This window comes from Thunnus maccoyii, chromosome 18 (genome assembly GCF_910596095.1).
Source record: "Thunnus maccoyii chromosome 18, fThuMac1.1, whole genome shotgun sequence".
Taxonomy (NCBI): Eukaryota; Metazoa; Chordata; class Actinopteri; order Scombriformes; family Scombridae; genus Thunnus; species Thunnus maccoyii.
The window spans coordinates 20,731,938-20,749,749 of record NC_056550.1 but is presented as its reverse complement, the minus strand read 5'-3'; the positions used below and the strand labels follow the sequence as shown (position 1 = coordinate 20,749,749).

At 38.5% G+C, this 17,812-nt stretch overlaps 1 protein-coding gene across 3 annotated transcripts in view; it reads right to left on the bottom strand.

Annotated features, from left to right (window-relative positions):
* The window catches only part of gpatch8 (G patch domain containing 8), a 28,648-nt gene extending 16,489 nt beyond the window's left edge, over window positions 1-12,159 (bottom strand). Inside the window, exons 1-2 of one of the 3 annotated variants that reach the window (XM_042393793.1) lie at window positions 12,034-12,159; window positions 7,756-7,833 (exon numbers count right to left, since the gene is read on the bottom strand). In XM_042393793.1, the coding sequence (XP_042249727.1) occupies window positions 7,756-7,833; window positions 12,034-12,078 (123 nt within the window). In that variant the 5' untranslated portion in view covers window positions 12,079-12,159. Of the gene's footprint in view, window positions 1-2,937; window positions 2,957-6,768; window positions 6,805-7,755; window positions 7,834-12,033 lie in introns of those variants that run through there. The other 2 variants (XM_042393794.1, XM_042393797.1) reach the window with 2 other exon arrangements.
* Between the last annotated feature and the right edge of the window lie 5,653 nt (window positions 12,160-17,812).

The following is a 17,812-nucleotide window of genomic DNA, read 5'->3' as shown; positions in this document are numbered from 1 at the left end:
CAGTAGGAGTGCAGTTTAAAAAAACCTTTTTAAGGCAAAAAGAAATTGAGCATGAGCGTTTATATATATTTATATATATAAATATCTGTATTTTTTTTTAGGATGATTAAGATAACACATCAAGTCACATCTACTAACTGAGAAGTTGAGAGGAGGAGGAGGAGGAGGAGGAGGAGGAGGAGGAGGAAGGAGGAGAGGGCAATATATGTATCACACGCATACATATATGAACCGCTACAGAGCAAGATCTTAGTACACAAAGAAAAGTGACACAGAACAGGTATGGAAATCTTGCATTAACAAAACGAAGACCAGAAACTCCAAGCTTGCTGTGATTCCGTAACCATGACAAGGGGGAGCACCATGAAACATATGCAGCTGTCACAAAAAAAAATAAAATAAAAATAAATATATATATATATATATATAGAGCGAGAGGAAGAGACAGAAGTGGAACTAGTGGGCCTTGGATTACCATTACAAGGCCCAGGGTAGACAGCATATGCATGTGTGAGGGAATATGTGGGTGTGCAGGTGAAGAGAGGGAGACAATGTGTGCATGTAGCCCCATTAGATATACTAGAAATAGCTATTGTGTGTGTTCTTAGACACCTCCAGCATCTCTGGTCTGGTCCCAACCACATTCACACTTTTGATTTTTATAGCCATTATTAGAAAAAAAATAAATGTATGTGTTTGTGTGCCTCTAATTTGATCATTCTCATAGATATCATTAGAATTAATAAACTAGAAAATATACTTTACAGACTAGATGGCCTTTACCAAAATGCAAGGTAATGGTGAGCTAGCATAAATGTACTTACAAGTGGCTTTATAACGAGCTCATTAGAAGATTTTCACAGTGTATCCCTAAAAGTGTGCAATTGCAGTGAGGCCATCTACTTTTCTTTTAATACTAATGATTGCTATGACGAAAGTATGCAAACGTTATTCAACAAGCAACGTGGACAAGATCAGGCAAATGATAATGAATCAAAGACGCCTGAGAGAAGTGTGAGAACACGCACAACAGGAATTCCTAACGCACTGTAGGGGCCAAATGTGCATGTCTGAGACCGTTATATCACTAGTATGGGTCAGCAAGAAAAACAAAAACATTAAGTGAAATGCAAGACCATCCCACCACTACACACTACAGTACATCCTCAAGCACAAATAAACAGGAAACAATGAGATTTCTTAATAAGCAGTGTTTTTCTGTTGTGATTATGACTATTCCAAGCTTGTCTAACATTCACCAGAGTGCTGCATTCTATCAAAAAACATACAAACCAAACAAACAAACAAAAAAAAAAGGATATTTATAATCACAAAGAGATTGACATCAACTTTCACAAACAGAAGGTGAAGAGGTTGAAACAAAAAACAGAAAAAAAAAAAAACTGCATGCAGCTTTTTGTTAAAGAGCTTTAACAAAAAGAATCGTCGGTGTTAGTAGCGCACTGTGAATGGTACACATACAGAGGGGTGGGGCGGGCTGGGGGTGGAGGGCGGGTTAAACAGAACTCCAACTGTGTTAGTCTCAGGTGGATCAGGCACAGAGAAGAAGGTGATGGCTCAACAGGGCTCAATTAGTTCGATTTTTTTTTTTTTTTTTTTTTTTTGGAAAAAGAGGAGGTCAGGACAGGGGGGGGCAGAACAGAGCAGGCTGAGCCATGGTGTGGATGAGTTTCTAGGGTGGTGGAGGTGAGCTGGGCTTGTATGGGTTAGTGCATGTGAAGGGGAGTGGTAGTCACACACACAGCACACACTGCATCTCCGCCCACAAGGTCTCAATTGGCATACATTTGGCGTAATCCTTTTCTCAACCACTATTGGTATTTCAGAGCAACCTGTTGCCTTCTTTTTCCTTATTTATTATTTCCAAAAGAAAAAAAAAAAAAACTAAATTGTAAAAACCGTTTAAAGCCACCATGACTAAAATAAATATATCCGACACATCTTGCTGGTGTTTGCCTGCAATACCCGAGAGAGAGGCTAAACTGCACCACTTCCTGTTTTTGTTAGGGTTTTGATATTTTCTCTTCCATTTCATGGATGTGTGAGCTGCGCTTACTCTGTGCGACTGTCAGATCCCTTCCGTTGTGGGATGAGATAAGACAGGAATCTCTGCTAGGCCTCACATGGTAGGAAGAGAACTGGAGACAGTTTGCTTATATCAACTCACAACTAGGACATTTAAAGGCTACATTAACATGCCATCAGTGTGTAGAACATGTTCCTGCCTCGCAGGTCCTGGACATGTCCGAGGATACAGAATTCGAGGCTGTGTGGAGTGTCTTTCCTCCCGCTTGGTGGACAACATGTCCTCCGACAGGGAAACACTGCAGAATTTGCTGCAGTGAACACCTCCCCTCCCACCGACATCGGGCATGCTTCTGTCCCTTACTGCAGTATTATGGTGCAACAATACTACACATGAACATTGATATTGATTTGGGGGATTAAGCTGATATCTGAGGCTTGGAGCAAGAGAGAAAATAAAATGCACCCTAAGCTAGTAGCCTAAGAAATAAACTCTTGCTCAGGCTCTACACAATTCCTGTCAGCTGGTTTGTTTTAGTCAGAAGTCCCACTGAGGGCTGGACATTGAAATGTAACAAACATAAGCCTACCTACCTTAAAATTAGACGTGTGTCCTCTCAAATACCCTTCACATTTCGTATTTTCTCTCGGATTTGAAAACAAAATAAAAACAGGAAGGGCAGGTTGGATGAGGCACCGGTCGCAACTGCTGACACTAATAAAGAGATTAGTTCAAAATGGGCTCAGCAAAGGTTAGAGGGCGGAGATGAGGTGCAGACTGCGTGTTAACAACAGATGAGTGCACCAAAAGAATAGACAGACAGACGGATGAAAGCAAAGACGGCGAGTCCAACAGCAGTGCAAGTGGAGTGAAGGCATTTCCATACGAACCTGGCTTTAAAATACTGGGCTGTCAAAAAAACAGTCACACGTGACACAACGTAAGAAACCGGCCAAACGCTTTCAACTGCAATTCTGCTAGCTTCTCTAGTTCTTAAAAATGCAAATCTCTCTCTGCTTTTTAAACAAACATAATACTGTATACAAACAGAAAAGGTAGGCATGTCAATAAATCCACCAACTGACTGTTAATACAGGAGAAAGAAAAATAGAAAATGTTATCCAAACAAAAGAGATCTACAAAAGGGGGTGTTTTTAAAGTGTGCATTGTGCTGTCATCGGCACAGTGCATGGCAAAAGATATGGGAGAGGGAAGTGATATGCAGGGGACCCCACCTAGAGGCCTCAGAGTATGAAGGAGTCTTCGATCTATGCAGTCATTTATATGTGTACAGTGTGGATGTGTGTGTGTCCATGTCTAGGTATGAGAAATTGCTCTGGTTCAGATTACTCTGGGTTTTCCAGAGGAGTTATCATTTTAATCACTCAAGAGGATATAACACAGAACAGGCATACTAATCCATATAAGTGACCAAATGAAACTATACTAAATCAAACCCTCATATTTAATTCAATTGTCCTTAGATGACTGTTCTCAACAACTGATCTGAGATTTTTCACATTCGGAAAAGAAAACTGAGAAAGACCCTTAAGGGATATATGTCTTACAAAAAGTGGGCTGCTGCAGATAAGTCATCCTCCTCTCTTGTGACCCTATTGAATGTCTTTTGGCAAGTGCTGGTGGTGGAAAAAAGTCTGCTGTTTGTTGCTCCTTATTAACTCTTGCAGCTCCACGTGTTTGGTGCTCTGTAAATTCATGGCCAAGTCTTGGCCGCTGAGGGTGTGACTAAACGGAAACAACTGTCTTGATGCATTAAGAGTGAAAATACTAAAAACAGAAGGAATCCTACTACCCAGTAAAACGGAGGTTAGTGTAGATGTGTCAAAGTGATTATGGAGGGATTAAATCAGCTACGTGATGGGGGGGGGGGAAATCATAAAACAGCAGAGTCCAATTAATATAAAGTTGAAAGTATAGTAATTTAACATACATACTTACCTCATAATTCATCAACTGGAAGTTTAGCAAAGTTAAGTAAAGACACTGAAGGCCAAAGGTTGAGGAAGTCTCCAACATTTTTGAACAGAGATTTGCAGTCCATTTGAGATTTAAATTAGGTGGAAGCAGTCAGCAAAAATTGTTGACTCGTTTACAGATTATTTTGGGGCTTGGTTATTGTTGTTTTTTTTAAAAATCCCTAATATTCCTCTATTTCTGACTTCAAAAACAGTTTGAGGGCCTCAGCAATGACCTTGAACTCATTAACCCTGCTGCTCACTGAGTTAGGACTAATGCTAAATGGGAGAGCCTGTGTTTGTTGTAAAAAAAAAAAGAAAGAAAGAAAAAAAAAGTGGGTCAGGACTTCTAAAGTGTTGGGTTTGACCTTGTTCGTCTTCTCACCTAATAGGTGATAATAGTCAGTTTACAGGGATAAACAGCTGTGTCAAATTAGATCTGGCTATAATGCAAAAGGCCACACACTTCATCGACCAGAATTGACAGCTCATGTGTTCAAGATTCAGTTACAGTTAATTCACTAACACTTTGCCATTTAACTGTATGTAGCCAAAGTCCTAACGGGCCTCATTTACTGTATTAGATATATTTAAGGATGAAAATATTTTTTAAAATCTTTATACTGAGAAATTAATATTTCTGCGGCCTGTATACATGTGTTTATTAGATTAGCAGCGTCTATATTTGTTTTCTGTGGCTCTGAGGCTGCCCGCTGCATATCGCTCTGGGACGGGGGGGACAGGTAAGGGGAGGAGGGAGGAGGAGGGGGGGTGGTTTGAGGACTGGAAGGGGGCAGGAGACGTGGGAGGAATGAGTCTGGGAGGAAAACTGTAGTAGTGATTAGGACAGAATGTTGAGAGGAAATAGTACTGAATGCTACCAAGTTAACACATGCAATGCAAAAACAATGTTAGAGAGAAAGAGCAAAGACCAAAGGGGAAAGACAGAAAGAGAAAAAAGATCCCAATAAAGTACCACAGACCTCTAGCTGCCTATAGATCACACACAATAAGTGGCAGGGGAGGGGCTCCGAGAAGCTGGGCCGAAGCATTCACTGACAGCTCCAAAATATAACAACAACGCCACAAATCCTACCACCTTAGAGGGGAAGGCAGGGACAGACCTGTGTACCCAAAAAACATGGTTACACACTGTATGCCAGGTTATGCATTTTACCATTTAAAATAACATGTGAAGTATTCATTTAAGTGTACGTATAAAACATATTTTGAGGCCTAGCGGGTAGGAACTTGTGCTATGAAATCATGCCTTATGTCACAACAGGTGTTAACAAATTCACTTAGATGAAAAAACAAAAAGTCTGGCTGCTTTTTTTTTTTTGGGTGTGCACTTTCGAAACATCAAGTGTGTAAGTATTAGCACTGGTGACTAAGTGACAGTTGACAGCCCCTCTAATGTGGCCATTTTTTTCCATGGATGTGTGAAGAACTGTGTGATGCTGCAGCGCAGCCCTCAGCGCCCCTCCACAAATAATAGCGCAGGAGCAAAAAGAGCCACTCAAGCCAGGTGAGCAGGCCACCTCTCTCCCTTTCTTTTCTCCCTCTCCACCTCCCACACACAACGGGATGTTTGTGCGCCTGTGAGAAAGTGCGTCATACCTAAAACTCGTCCAGAATAAAAAAAAAAAAAAAAAATTTTAATGTTCTTGGTTCACTAGATTCTGATATGGAAAACACATGTTGAGGCTACAAATAATGTTCATACATATGGGGAAATAAGAAAAACATATGTAAATGGTGCCTTTACTTTCCAGAAGGACATGAATATCTCCTTGGTCAACAATGACTGAATTTCCTCCTGCTGTGGCTCAAAAAACTCAAAATGGTAAATTGGTAACATTCATTGGTAGCCTACAGCTCTTTTCATTGATATAACAATGAGGTGGCCTTTTCTAAAGTACCCTGCATGTTAAGCTTATCTAATTTATCCTCCAGAAAATCCAGTAAACTGCATAGAACTATTATGTTTCATGTTTGGAATGAGTTATTTGTTATTAATTTGTTATTTTGTTTTATTTATTATACTAAGAATTCACTTGTTTTAACTCATGAGTCCAATATCTGCAAAAATAGTATATATATATCTTTTATAACGGATAAACGCCCATTTTGTATATTATAAAAGATTAATGATTAATCAATTATTGGTCATTTACATAGCTTACGACTGATAAAGGGAACTGAAATTTGCATGCCTGTTAGATATGCATGAATGTTCAATATATCTATTTCAGACCAGGAAAAAAAAAACCAATAAGCACACCATTATTTTGATGTATACTTGGTTCCTATCTGATTGGCTCACAAAGCAAATGTATAATATTGAGGAGAGATGGCCTGTGACACTGTGGAGCTAAGAGGAGTTCGGGCCTGCTCACCACAATGCTTCAGAGACAGAAGAGGGGATGGAGAGAGTTGGAAAGACAGAAAGGAGAGAGCTGCCTGCGCTATTATCTATGTGCCTCTTCAGCGAAAAATGCAGTCCCAGTTGCACAAGCACCATGCCAGCACAGAATGACAGAGGGTACTGTACACCGAATCACTGTGTAGTAGGGAGGGAGCAAGATAGAAATAGAGAGAGAGAGAGAGAGAGAGAGAGCGAGAGAGAGAGAATAGATATAGAGTGTAACAGAAGTGAAACAGAAAGAGAGAGAAAGACAGTCAGAGAAGCGTTACAAGGACCCTAAAGATAGGAGTAAGAAAGCAGAGCGTGCAAATACAAACCGGGTCATTGCTGCTTAGCTAATAGGGGCCAATTCGCTGCAGGAGAGAAATGTCGAACACCCCAAGTTGTGTACAATAAGATAACTGTCCTATAGACACAAACATAAATTCTAAGCTACATACACACACACTCACTCAAACACAAATGTAGCCATTCATACCATCTAATGTGCACTCTCTTGTTTTCTAAATGGAGTGGAATAAGCACTGCCGATATCTAATAAATATAATTTGGGCACTGCAATAAAAATCTACTTTAAACTGTAAACTCTATCTGATCGAGCCGTTTTTAAACTCCAAATCTTCTCTGCAACATCTATTGTGTTTTTCTAATGTAAAAAGGACTCCATTTATGATTCCCCTCCCTTCCCTCCAGAATAACTTTTGAATCAAAGAGTAGTTGAATAGGTAGATCACCGATGGATCATAGAAATATAACACTACAAGGCTCAGTATACCAAAGCAGCTTTATCAAATAGCCCTGAATAAAATCTGGTCATTACCAAATCTGTTGTTTTCTTCTGAATGAGTTTAAAATGAATAAACAGCTAGAGTATTTAAGAGAGCAGTCGTTAACGACAGTGCTTTATCCACTCCATACTTTCAGTGTCATCTCATCTCATAGTGCAAAGATGACAAACAATGACTAATGGGAGACTGATACAAAAAATCAAACATTTATCTGTAAGCTTTACGTAAAAAACAGGAAGATCTAGCATATACATCATAATTTTTAAACTGTCACACAGGAAATGGAATAGGCAGAGGACATGAGAAGTGGGAGGGACTTTTAAGGGTATTAATGGACACGAGACAAATGATTCTACAGGTTAGGTGGCAAAAATGTGTTCAAGAAAACACTGGATGCATCTACATGGACAGAATGAATGGAGTAAAAAAAGGTGTGTTTTTTTTTTATTTCTCCCTGGACCAATCATCCATTCTCACAGCTGGTCCAATGGTGTGGGATGATGGATGCAGCCTTACCGATTCGATGGGCTTGTCCAGGGACGCCTGCTCCAGCTCCAACTGTCCCTCTTCATACTGGTCAAAGTGATTCCCACCCTGAGTGACACACATTTAAAAGCTTCTTTTAGAAATATATCCGGGAACAGTCTTGCTTGAGGCACCAAATACCATCAAAATCAGAGTTTATTTTCATCTCCAGCTTGCACGGTGCTGTCTCTCCAGGCTGCACTGTGCAAGCTGGCATGTCTCCTACCTGTCATTCACGCTGAATAATAATAATAATAATAGTCATACACATTAAATAATAGTCAATCACACAAACTGAATAGTAGGATTGGAATAATATTGTAGAGGGTATCCACAGCACAAGTTAATGTTCATCAAGGGCCAAATTCAGCTCAACCAGTGCTAAGTAGGTAAAGCTTTGCAACAAGTGATGTCATCCTTGAAGTAGACAAGTCTCAAAGTAAGTTTTATCATGTCATATCTTGAAAATCATCCCTAAATATGCTTTCTTGATAGTAATTAATTATAAGATTAAGATAGAACATACATGAAACATACACAGTAACATACATGAAACATATACTGTTTAGTGTAATAGAGAAATACACAGTTTATCAAGAATATATATGCAAGTCAGATGCTAGGCTTCATGCACCAGAGGAAAAGGTTACACACAGCAGGTTCATGCTATGAGAAAGTTCACACTGTGTCGACACCGTTGTTGCCTGTTCCATTTTCAAGTCCTTTTTTTATTCAATTCAATCTGTGGTTGTTATTATTATTATCACTTCTATATTTTAGTTAGCCCATGCTTCAGTTTCATAGCTATGGCTAAAAAACAGAACTTGACATGGTTGAGCTCTGTTTCTTCATTTACTGGTAAATTTATTTCAAGCAGTGACAACAGCGTATAGTGAGGTAAGACCTTGTTTTTTTTACTTATACCAACTGAGCATTTATATTTAAAGTCCATGCCCTGGGTGGGACAGAGAATGAGTGATGGACTTGCTGCCCTTACCAAAAGGAGTGTGTTTACAGAGCAGTTTCTGCTCTGAGACAGATGGCTTCCTCTCTTTAGCGGCAGAGGAGAGATGAAGGTCATGTTTGTGAGTCTGTTTTCTCCTGACCTTCACACTCACACCAGCAGAAAACAGAGAGATTCCAAAAAATTGTCCATCATATTATATTATTTACTAGCTGCTTGCAGCTAAACAATAGGGCATGTGTAGACATCTCTAACGTAACCATACAACATACAGAGATTTTATTACCCCAGTATAATTGAGGAATGGAACATACAGAAGGATATTTACTTTGCCTGTCTATCATTGAGGACTTGTGACATTGGAAGAACACTGTCTACAGCGTTTTCTAATTATTTTGTGGAACTGTGAAGTAACGTTTCTGTAAAAAAAAAAACACAATGCTAACATGGGCTGGGCCATGCAAGAGGCTTTACCCGCCACGTTCTCTGGGGAATCTGGCTTTGCAAAGATAAGCAACTGCTCAACCCAGCCTACAATAATGAGGTGATTTGATGCCACATTGGCAGTCATTAATTCTGATGAAACAGGACCCTGCATCAGCATGAGTGAGGCCGGGGGATTATGAGAAAGGGAGATGCCGTGGAAGAGGAAAGGATTTATTTATGAATAAATCGATGGCTCCCTGCCCCCCCCCCCCCCCCCCCACCATCTCTCTTCCTCCTGACCACTTAATATGCCATCAGCTCAGCCCCCACCCACCTCAACTGACTTCTTATTTTCATTGCCGCTTGCTTCCTCATTGCCCCTACTGTGGCACACAACACCGCAGCAATGTATAACATGGAAATGATCTTCGCTCTGCCCTCCGATGTGCATTACAAGAGTAAATTTCCATTTGTTCTACACAAGTGAAATAGATGCTTCTCTCCACACCGCCGCACATTAGGAAATGAGAGAGCTACTGCCGGCAAGCTCTGTGAACCCATATAAATTGCTTGATCTGTTTCTGCAAGTCCAGATTAGCCGCATGCTAAAGCACCGACGACAATGTAAATCAATAGAGCAGACGGGGCTGTTGGACTGGTTGCGCTGTAGATATTAGGTAGACCATCTGTGGGTGTTTCCTGCGCTGTGTTGCTCGGCAGCAGGCTTCAGTTCATGGAGTCATGGAGAAACTTTCTGAATACTGAGCATATGAATGCCTTCACAGCAGATCTCACACACAGAGATCCACTGTGCTGAGCTGGAGCTCCCCTCAACAGACTCATTCAGACCACACAGCCATTCACCTCTCACTAACAAAATAGCAGAATACTGAGTTCCCACTGGACACCAACACACAGAAGACAAAACACAAGCAATTTCACAAACCATCCCTTCCACACATGCTTAAACTTGTCCTGAGTCGCACTGCATGATGACTTGATATGCTTGATGTACTGATATATTTGACGGTAACTATTTCGTCACAACATTGCTGCAGCGAATAGTAAAATACTTGTAAATTTCAGTACAACAAGAACAACAACAACAACAAAAAAAACAAATACACAAAGATGAGAAAAAGTAGAAAAGTTCTGAGCAGAGGCACCGAGTTTGGTCATCATTAATGGGACAAATCCATGTGTGAAAACATGCTACCCAGATGAATGTTTTGACAGGTAAATGAAATCTGAGCGTGATTGGGGGAGGCAAAACTGCTCCCTTGTACTCCCAAAACTCTTTGCATTAGTGTCAGGATTGTTTTGCTTGACAAACACAGTTTATAGTTACTTTCTAACACATTAAGTTGCTTCCTAGCCAACATATGTAGCAGAGCAACACTTGGGGTTCAAGCTCCCGCAGTGGCATTCATCCACCCTCAAGTGTCTTTCTTAAGTGTTCATCAGCAGGACACTAAATCCAAAATTAAAACATATGTCTGATAAAACTGTTGTTTGGGATTATACACATATGGCTATAGTCACTTCTACCAAACAACAGTCAATGAGTGGGAAGTTCTCAAGAAATGAAAACCAGTTATGCGGCTTTAAAAAAAAAAAAAGAAAAAAAAAAAAAGGTGTTTACAGTGAATGACTGATTCTTTGTACAGCAGGGAGATTCTAATGAAATCTGTGGTTTACAAAAGTAATTACTATGATGAATGACAGCATGTTCATGATGACAAAAATATCAGGTGACAATCTATAAATATGGATTAAGATAATTCTGTAGTCCAGCCAGTAATGTTGTGTTTGTTTGGCTTTTACTGGGTGCGGTCATGAAGCAGGCAAGTAAAAGACTAAAAGCTCATCTGTAGGTTGTTAAATTCAGCAAACAGCTTTGTCACTATTGTAATACATGCAGCGTAAAACCTGTCACAAAAATAGTTCAATCAATGTGTAGTAATGGGTTGTGTCTATTAATATAACTGATAAATAACTTCACACAACTACAGCAAAATAAGGAACTCTTATTGCCATCTCACTGTGGTCAGCCTACGTTGTTTCCATTTAAGATTGCATATTATTTGAATAAACAAACAAAATCCAGGTGGAGTAACTGGACCGACCAACGTCACAACAGCATAAACAACACTGAAATAGCATCATATTTACAAATGGAAAATGCAAATACACAAACAAGTTATACACTGTTTGATTAGGAGAAAAACAGCAGATTAATAACCTGAGACATGTCGCTAGATGTAGAAATCTATCTATAACTGCCTGCCACGCACTTGTACGCTTTTGAATCGCTAGCAGATGTAAATTCGTGTAATGTCATTATCTGGACCAACAGATAGCAGACTGTAACTAGGTTATTTACAAAGTGCTAAATAGCGGGGATGGATGTGTTCTAGTTGTCTAAATGACACAGCTATTGCTTGCTAGTGCTACAATCCCCCTATAAGCGCAACTTAACAGTTAGCTATCTGCTAGCTAGCTATATATCGTTAGCATATGTCGATAAATAACCAAGGTCACTAAGTAGCTAGTTGGTGCTGAATATCTAGTGTGCTGTAGTATGGTTAAGGGGGTTAATGTAGCATGCATAGACTGTGTCACAGTCCGTAACCCATGATAGATGTCGCAGCCAAACACGGAGACGTAAGTTAAGGGAAATAAAATTCAGAAGAGCCGCAGTGCACTAGCGTTAGCCTGGCTAGCTTGCAGCGCTAGCGAGCGACATCTACGCCGAAATGCACGATGCTGTTTGCAATATGTATTTTCTGTCCCTGACGTTTTGAGCCGTGTTTATGTGCTAAAACGTCTGAGCATGGTCAAAATCGATTGCAAATATTCAACCGTATAGCACGCATTACCTGGAAATCACGCTCTTCGTTGAACCTAGAAAATCTGTCGGCCATTTTCTGAACACAGCAGCAGTTTCTCTGCTCGCTCCGTCTGTGTCCGACAGAAGCGCGCTGTGCGGAGGATGTGCACTTCACAAACGATTCACTCTCTGTGAATTGACCTTTCAGTTGTTACACTGTTACCCAGGCAATGTAGTGAGGCCATATTAAAAAACTAATGCCTGTAGTTAATCCGTATCCAGAGATAATTTGCATTTAAGCATATTTGACTTTACACAAAGGTTTGTATTCAATCTTAATCTGCTGACAGAGCGGAAAATTTTATAGTAATAATAGTAATGGATGAGGGGATTTCAGGGGCGCCCTAAAAGTACATATTTCACTGTGTTTGATAGTTATTTAATTTAATTAATTGCACATTTGTTTGGAATTTGCACCAATTAAGTGATCTACAGTATCATTAATTTAAGCCCTGCATATTAGGTCATGTGAAATTTTACCCACATAACTCAAAATGGGTCATGACTGGGAACATTTCAAACTCAAACTGAAACAGTTTTTAAAGAGGGATCAGTCATGTAGTCATCAGTGAACTGGTTGCTTGTTGTTTTATGTAACTTATATGGTATGTTTGTGAGTTGGTTGTGTTCTGTGCTGCTTTGCATGTGCCGTGTTGTTGAGTTTCATGTTGTAATGTGTGCATATGTATTGTTGACTTTTGTGTTTTGTGCTAAAAATGTGTGTACATGTATTGTTGACTTTTGTATTTTGTGCTAAAAATGTGTGTACATGTATTGTTGAGCTTTGTGTGTTTGTGCTTAAACGTATGTTTTGTGCAGTTTCATATGTATCTTACTGCTGAGTTTTATGTATGTTTTAACAATATATTTATTGACTTTCACTTTTACAACAAGTAAAAGACGTATACATTATGAAATCCACAGGAAAATGAGAAAAAAACACAAAAAATAAATAATAAGAACAAACAAACCAAAAACACAAAACATCAGCTCAGTTTCATATACATAACATCATAGGTTACAGTGCTAATGTGCAATAAGGGCAATCAAGAAAAGCATCAGGCTCGACATAGTTCCCAAATTTTATAGAATTGGCCTGTTTTCTAATGCAGTATACATGTGAGGTGCTCTAGTGGCACTCAATCAAACAGTATTCCTTTACAGTTGGTGCTTTCCCATTAATCCACTGCAATAAAATGTTTTTCCTCACAGCGTAGGTAAGAATACAATACAGTCTCTCATTGTTTTTTGAGGTTATGTATCTGCTTGGGAGGCCCAGGATGACGGACACTGGCTCCATCTCTAGTTCCAAACATAATATTTTTTCTATTTCAGATAAGACATTCGACCTTTGCAGTTCACAGCATGACCAAAGACAGTGAGTCAGAGCACAGATTTCTGTTCTGTCTGTATTTAAGGCACATGGGTGAGAGAATAGGGTCAAAATGATGTCAACGATTGGAGGATATATGTATTCTGTGTATAATCTTAAACTGTATTGCTTTGACACGATTGAAAACTGAAATTGATTTAGCATGTCTCCAAATATCTTTCCACTCTTCGTCATCAATTGTGACAGACAGCTCTTTCTCCCATGTGCCCTCAAGCCCCCATAAAGTGACAGGGGGTGCAAAACTCATAGCTTCAGCTGTTAGAAACAACAGTTTCTCAACAGGAGATCTTTCAGCATTGTCCATAAATGTAGTGCTGTGCATTATATAGTTCCTTATCTACAGGTAATGAAAGAAGTACTGTCTGGGGACACCATATTTCTCAATCATTTGTTCAAATGTCATTACTGTATTACCAGAAAATAAGTCCTTCGGCCTACTAATGCCTCTATTACCCCACCGGCTAAAACCAGTATTGGATAGTGTTTAATTTCTTAAAAAGCAATAAGTCCCTGAGTGGATATTTTGAAAGGGAATCTTCAACGTTTATGACCCAGTCATAAACACATCGCGTGAGAGTTTTATGTATCTTAAAAGCCCGTCTAGGGATGGGCATTTCAAAGTAGGCTATAAATGCTTTGGTATGTGCATAAGTTCATGCTATATACTTGTCCCTACACAAATAAACAGTAAATCAATTTTGTTGCCCTATGTTGTAGAGGGCCCATGTTTCAAAAAAACAATTTTTATTTTTTTATATATTGTGCTCATGTTGTACATTTCTAAATAAACTTGTGTTAAATCAAACCAAAAAAAACAGGTTGTGTTAAGTTGTGTTGTGTTTTCTGGCATTTATTTATTCTACAGTATTTGTTATAGGGGCCTGTACAATATAGTAAACATTATAGTTCAGACAATTCAGTTTATATTGTACAGGAACAGGGAAGTCATACTTGATCAGTACTTGATAGAGTACATAAGCATTGAACAGTGGACAGATGTTGGCAGGTGGGGACAGTATAGGGGCCCAACTGTAGATTTTTGTCCCAATGCCTCCAAACAAGTTAATCCAGAGATAAAACTATCAACATATGTCAACAAAAATGTATGCTAACAATTTCTGGATGATGGAGTGTTTGACAGTTTTGCAATTTACAAGTAGCCTATACATTTCTAGTGTACATGACATAAGTGAGGACATTGTTTACTTGTTGGGTGCTCTTTCTTGAGAGATTGGGCAGTGGTTCAGTGAGTGAGTTTGTTCATCCGTTGATCTTCCCCTAACATTTCTCTATGCTAAATGAGTTCAAATTTGCCTAATCAAACATGAGTTAAATTTTACTTTCTGGTTGACCTGGGGGATCAGATCAGCTGTAATGGTATCACTATAAGAGAATGAATCTCCTCAGAACCAATATACCACATCTAAGATATAGGCCCAGATCAGTTTATTTTAATGCTTTTTATACTTTACAAACACAAAACAATGACACAATTCACACAGTACTTAAAACCCAATAATGTCCTCAACCCAAATAACATGATGCTGCAAAAAAAGCAAATAAAACAGAAAACCCCCTAAAGAAAAAATCAATAGAAAGGTTCCCAGATTTCCCAGAATTTGTATGACGTTTAAGGTCATATGTCAGTCTCCAAAGGAAGTAGAGAGGAAATCTGGGATAGCCACATTTCCACTGAAGCAGCATGAGAGCTGGACCACAACTACAAGATATATTTCTTGGCCAAGAAAAAAAGGATGGTTTTTGCATCAAAGCCCTTATCAGTAATATAATTTAACAGAAGACATTACAAATTGCTTCCCAATGATGTACTGGATTACAGAGTGAATGTTTTTTTTATGTAATTTACACTTGTAACACAAATTTGAAGTGTTCAGGAACATCCTCTGAAGACGAACCAGAGTAAAATAAATCTGTGGAAAAACTAAAAATTTTGCTTGTGCACAGCGATAGATGTACATTTGGGAGTAATCTTATTGCAAATATTGTCCCAGTCTTGTGGGTTAAACCTCACCTCCAGATCATGCTCCCACACTGGTTTCAATGAGTCATTTGATGAAGAAAACACATGGAACAATAAGGTGTTTTTGACATTTTACCTTCAAGCTGAAAGGAGAAAATTTTCAAACTCTGATAAGTGGACTTTATTTTCTTTCAAAAGAGAATCAATAAAATGAAAAAAATAGAATAAAAAGCTTATTTTTTCAAAAGACATCAGAGAGTCTTGATTAAATAAATCAGAAAGGTCTGACATACCTTTTGATGTCCAGTCTGATAGTCCAGAATGTTCCTGATCTGGAGAAGGAAGTTAGGATTGTTTAAAATTGGTGATCGCAAAGAAATAAAATTAGGAATATTTGATTTAATTTATTTATTTATTTATTTTTTTTACATCTTTCCATACCAAAAGTGTGCTATAGATGATTTGATTTTTAGTTAAAGATTTTCAAGGTTATAGATAAATCAAAGCGATTTGAGTGATCTTGGGTCACAAGCAAATGATTCCAAATCGATCCACAAGGATTCTCGTCCTGGAACCAGCTAATAATATTTTTAATTTTGGCTGACAAATAATAAATTTGTAGGTCTGGCAGGGAGGCTCCCTCTAACTTTTTTGGTTTAGTGAACATAGAGAATTTCACTCTTTAATGTTTGTTACTCCATATGTATATACAAATATGGGCATTTATGGATTTGAAAAAGGCAAGTATGAGATCGCATGGGAGGTTCTGGAATAAGTAGTTTCTTAATTGCATTGATTCTCCCTAGAAATGAAGTTGGTAAAGGTGACCATGTTGACAAATCCTCTCTGATTTTTTGTATTAATGGGGAGTAGTTTGATTGGAAAAGGTTATGAAGACACCAAATCGTTTTAACATTTCAGTAATTTCTTCCATCTGCTCACATGGCAGCTGCTTTGTGTCAGAATCCGTACAATCTGCAGACATGAAAAAATGCTTGCATTTCTTGTTTTCATATTTTCTGCTCCAAACAAGTGCTTAGGACCAAATGGCTGAGTGAAATCTTCTCTTCTGCTTGCCTTTTTTCAAACAAAATACTTCCATGGTTTGCTTTAATTTGAGAATCATTTGGCTTTTGTTTACATGAGTGTCACAATAGGAAGATATCCTGGGATTTTCCTGGTCTTGAAAAGGGGAAATTACCAGATCATCAATATCCTCTTTGGCATCCACTCACACATGAAACGGACACAGAACATTTCTGGATGAAGCTGATTAAGGGGCTCAGTATTACTATTTAAAATCTGCTTTTAGTCAAACTGTCATACCAGTTAGGGTACTGGAGGACTAACATGGCAATGGTTGTTAAAATAAAACCCTGGTAGTTAGTAGTGAGAGATTTGTGAAGATTTTCACATGTTTTTGAAACCTACATTGAACATCCTGTTAAACAATCAGGATCAGAATCAGCTTTATAGGCCAAGTATGTTTACATATAGAGGGAATTTGACTCCGACTTCTGGTTTCTCTCAATGTACTAACCCAGTTCCAAGAGCGATGCTCAGGGAAACACATAGTCATACAGCCAGTATAAGGAGAACAAAGCTTAACAAAATAAGCAAACATAATAGCTTTATGTACCTACTATATGCAGGTCTGTAAGTTGTAGACAAGTACACAAATGGTATAAGACTGTGTAAAAGTGCAAGGAGTGCTAAGTTTATATAGTAGGTGATTATGTACATTATACATGTATACATGATCTGTTCGCTGGTTTTACCCCTAAATCAGACCACACTATGCCTTTATTAAAAGTTATATTGATGTGAATGGGAATGCCATTGACAATGTGTCATTGTCCTACACCTGAACATTTTGGTCATATCTTACTCAAAAAAATCACAATATCATGATCAACACCACTGCTAGACTCAACAATTAATTGAAATGAAAATTGTTGCATATGAAAGACACATCTCAATATCCTCATTAATTACATTTCATTACTGTAAATTACCTTAGATGGCACATCAGTCAGCCTAAATATAGGCTATATTAATGAAGCAGAATCGCCTTCAAGTAAGAAGTTCATAACGCCATCTTGTGGTATATATGTGTCAATACAGCTACCCCTTTTGAAAATAGGTATTTGTGCACATGAATATAATGTAGTATTAGCCTATGTGGCCTACTCACCTTGGTAAATCTTTGGCTTTATCTATGGTAAGGAATCTTTATCATTATAGGAAAGTCAAGCAACACATAGGAAATTGAACATAAATAAGAGATTGGGATTGGATAGAAAACAAATAAATAACAAACAAAGAAAGATTATATCAATAAAAAAGTAAAACAGCAAGAAGAAAGACTAGAATATCGCAACTTTAAAATTTAAC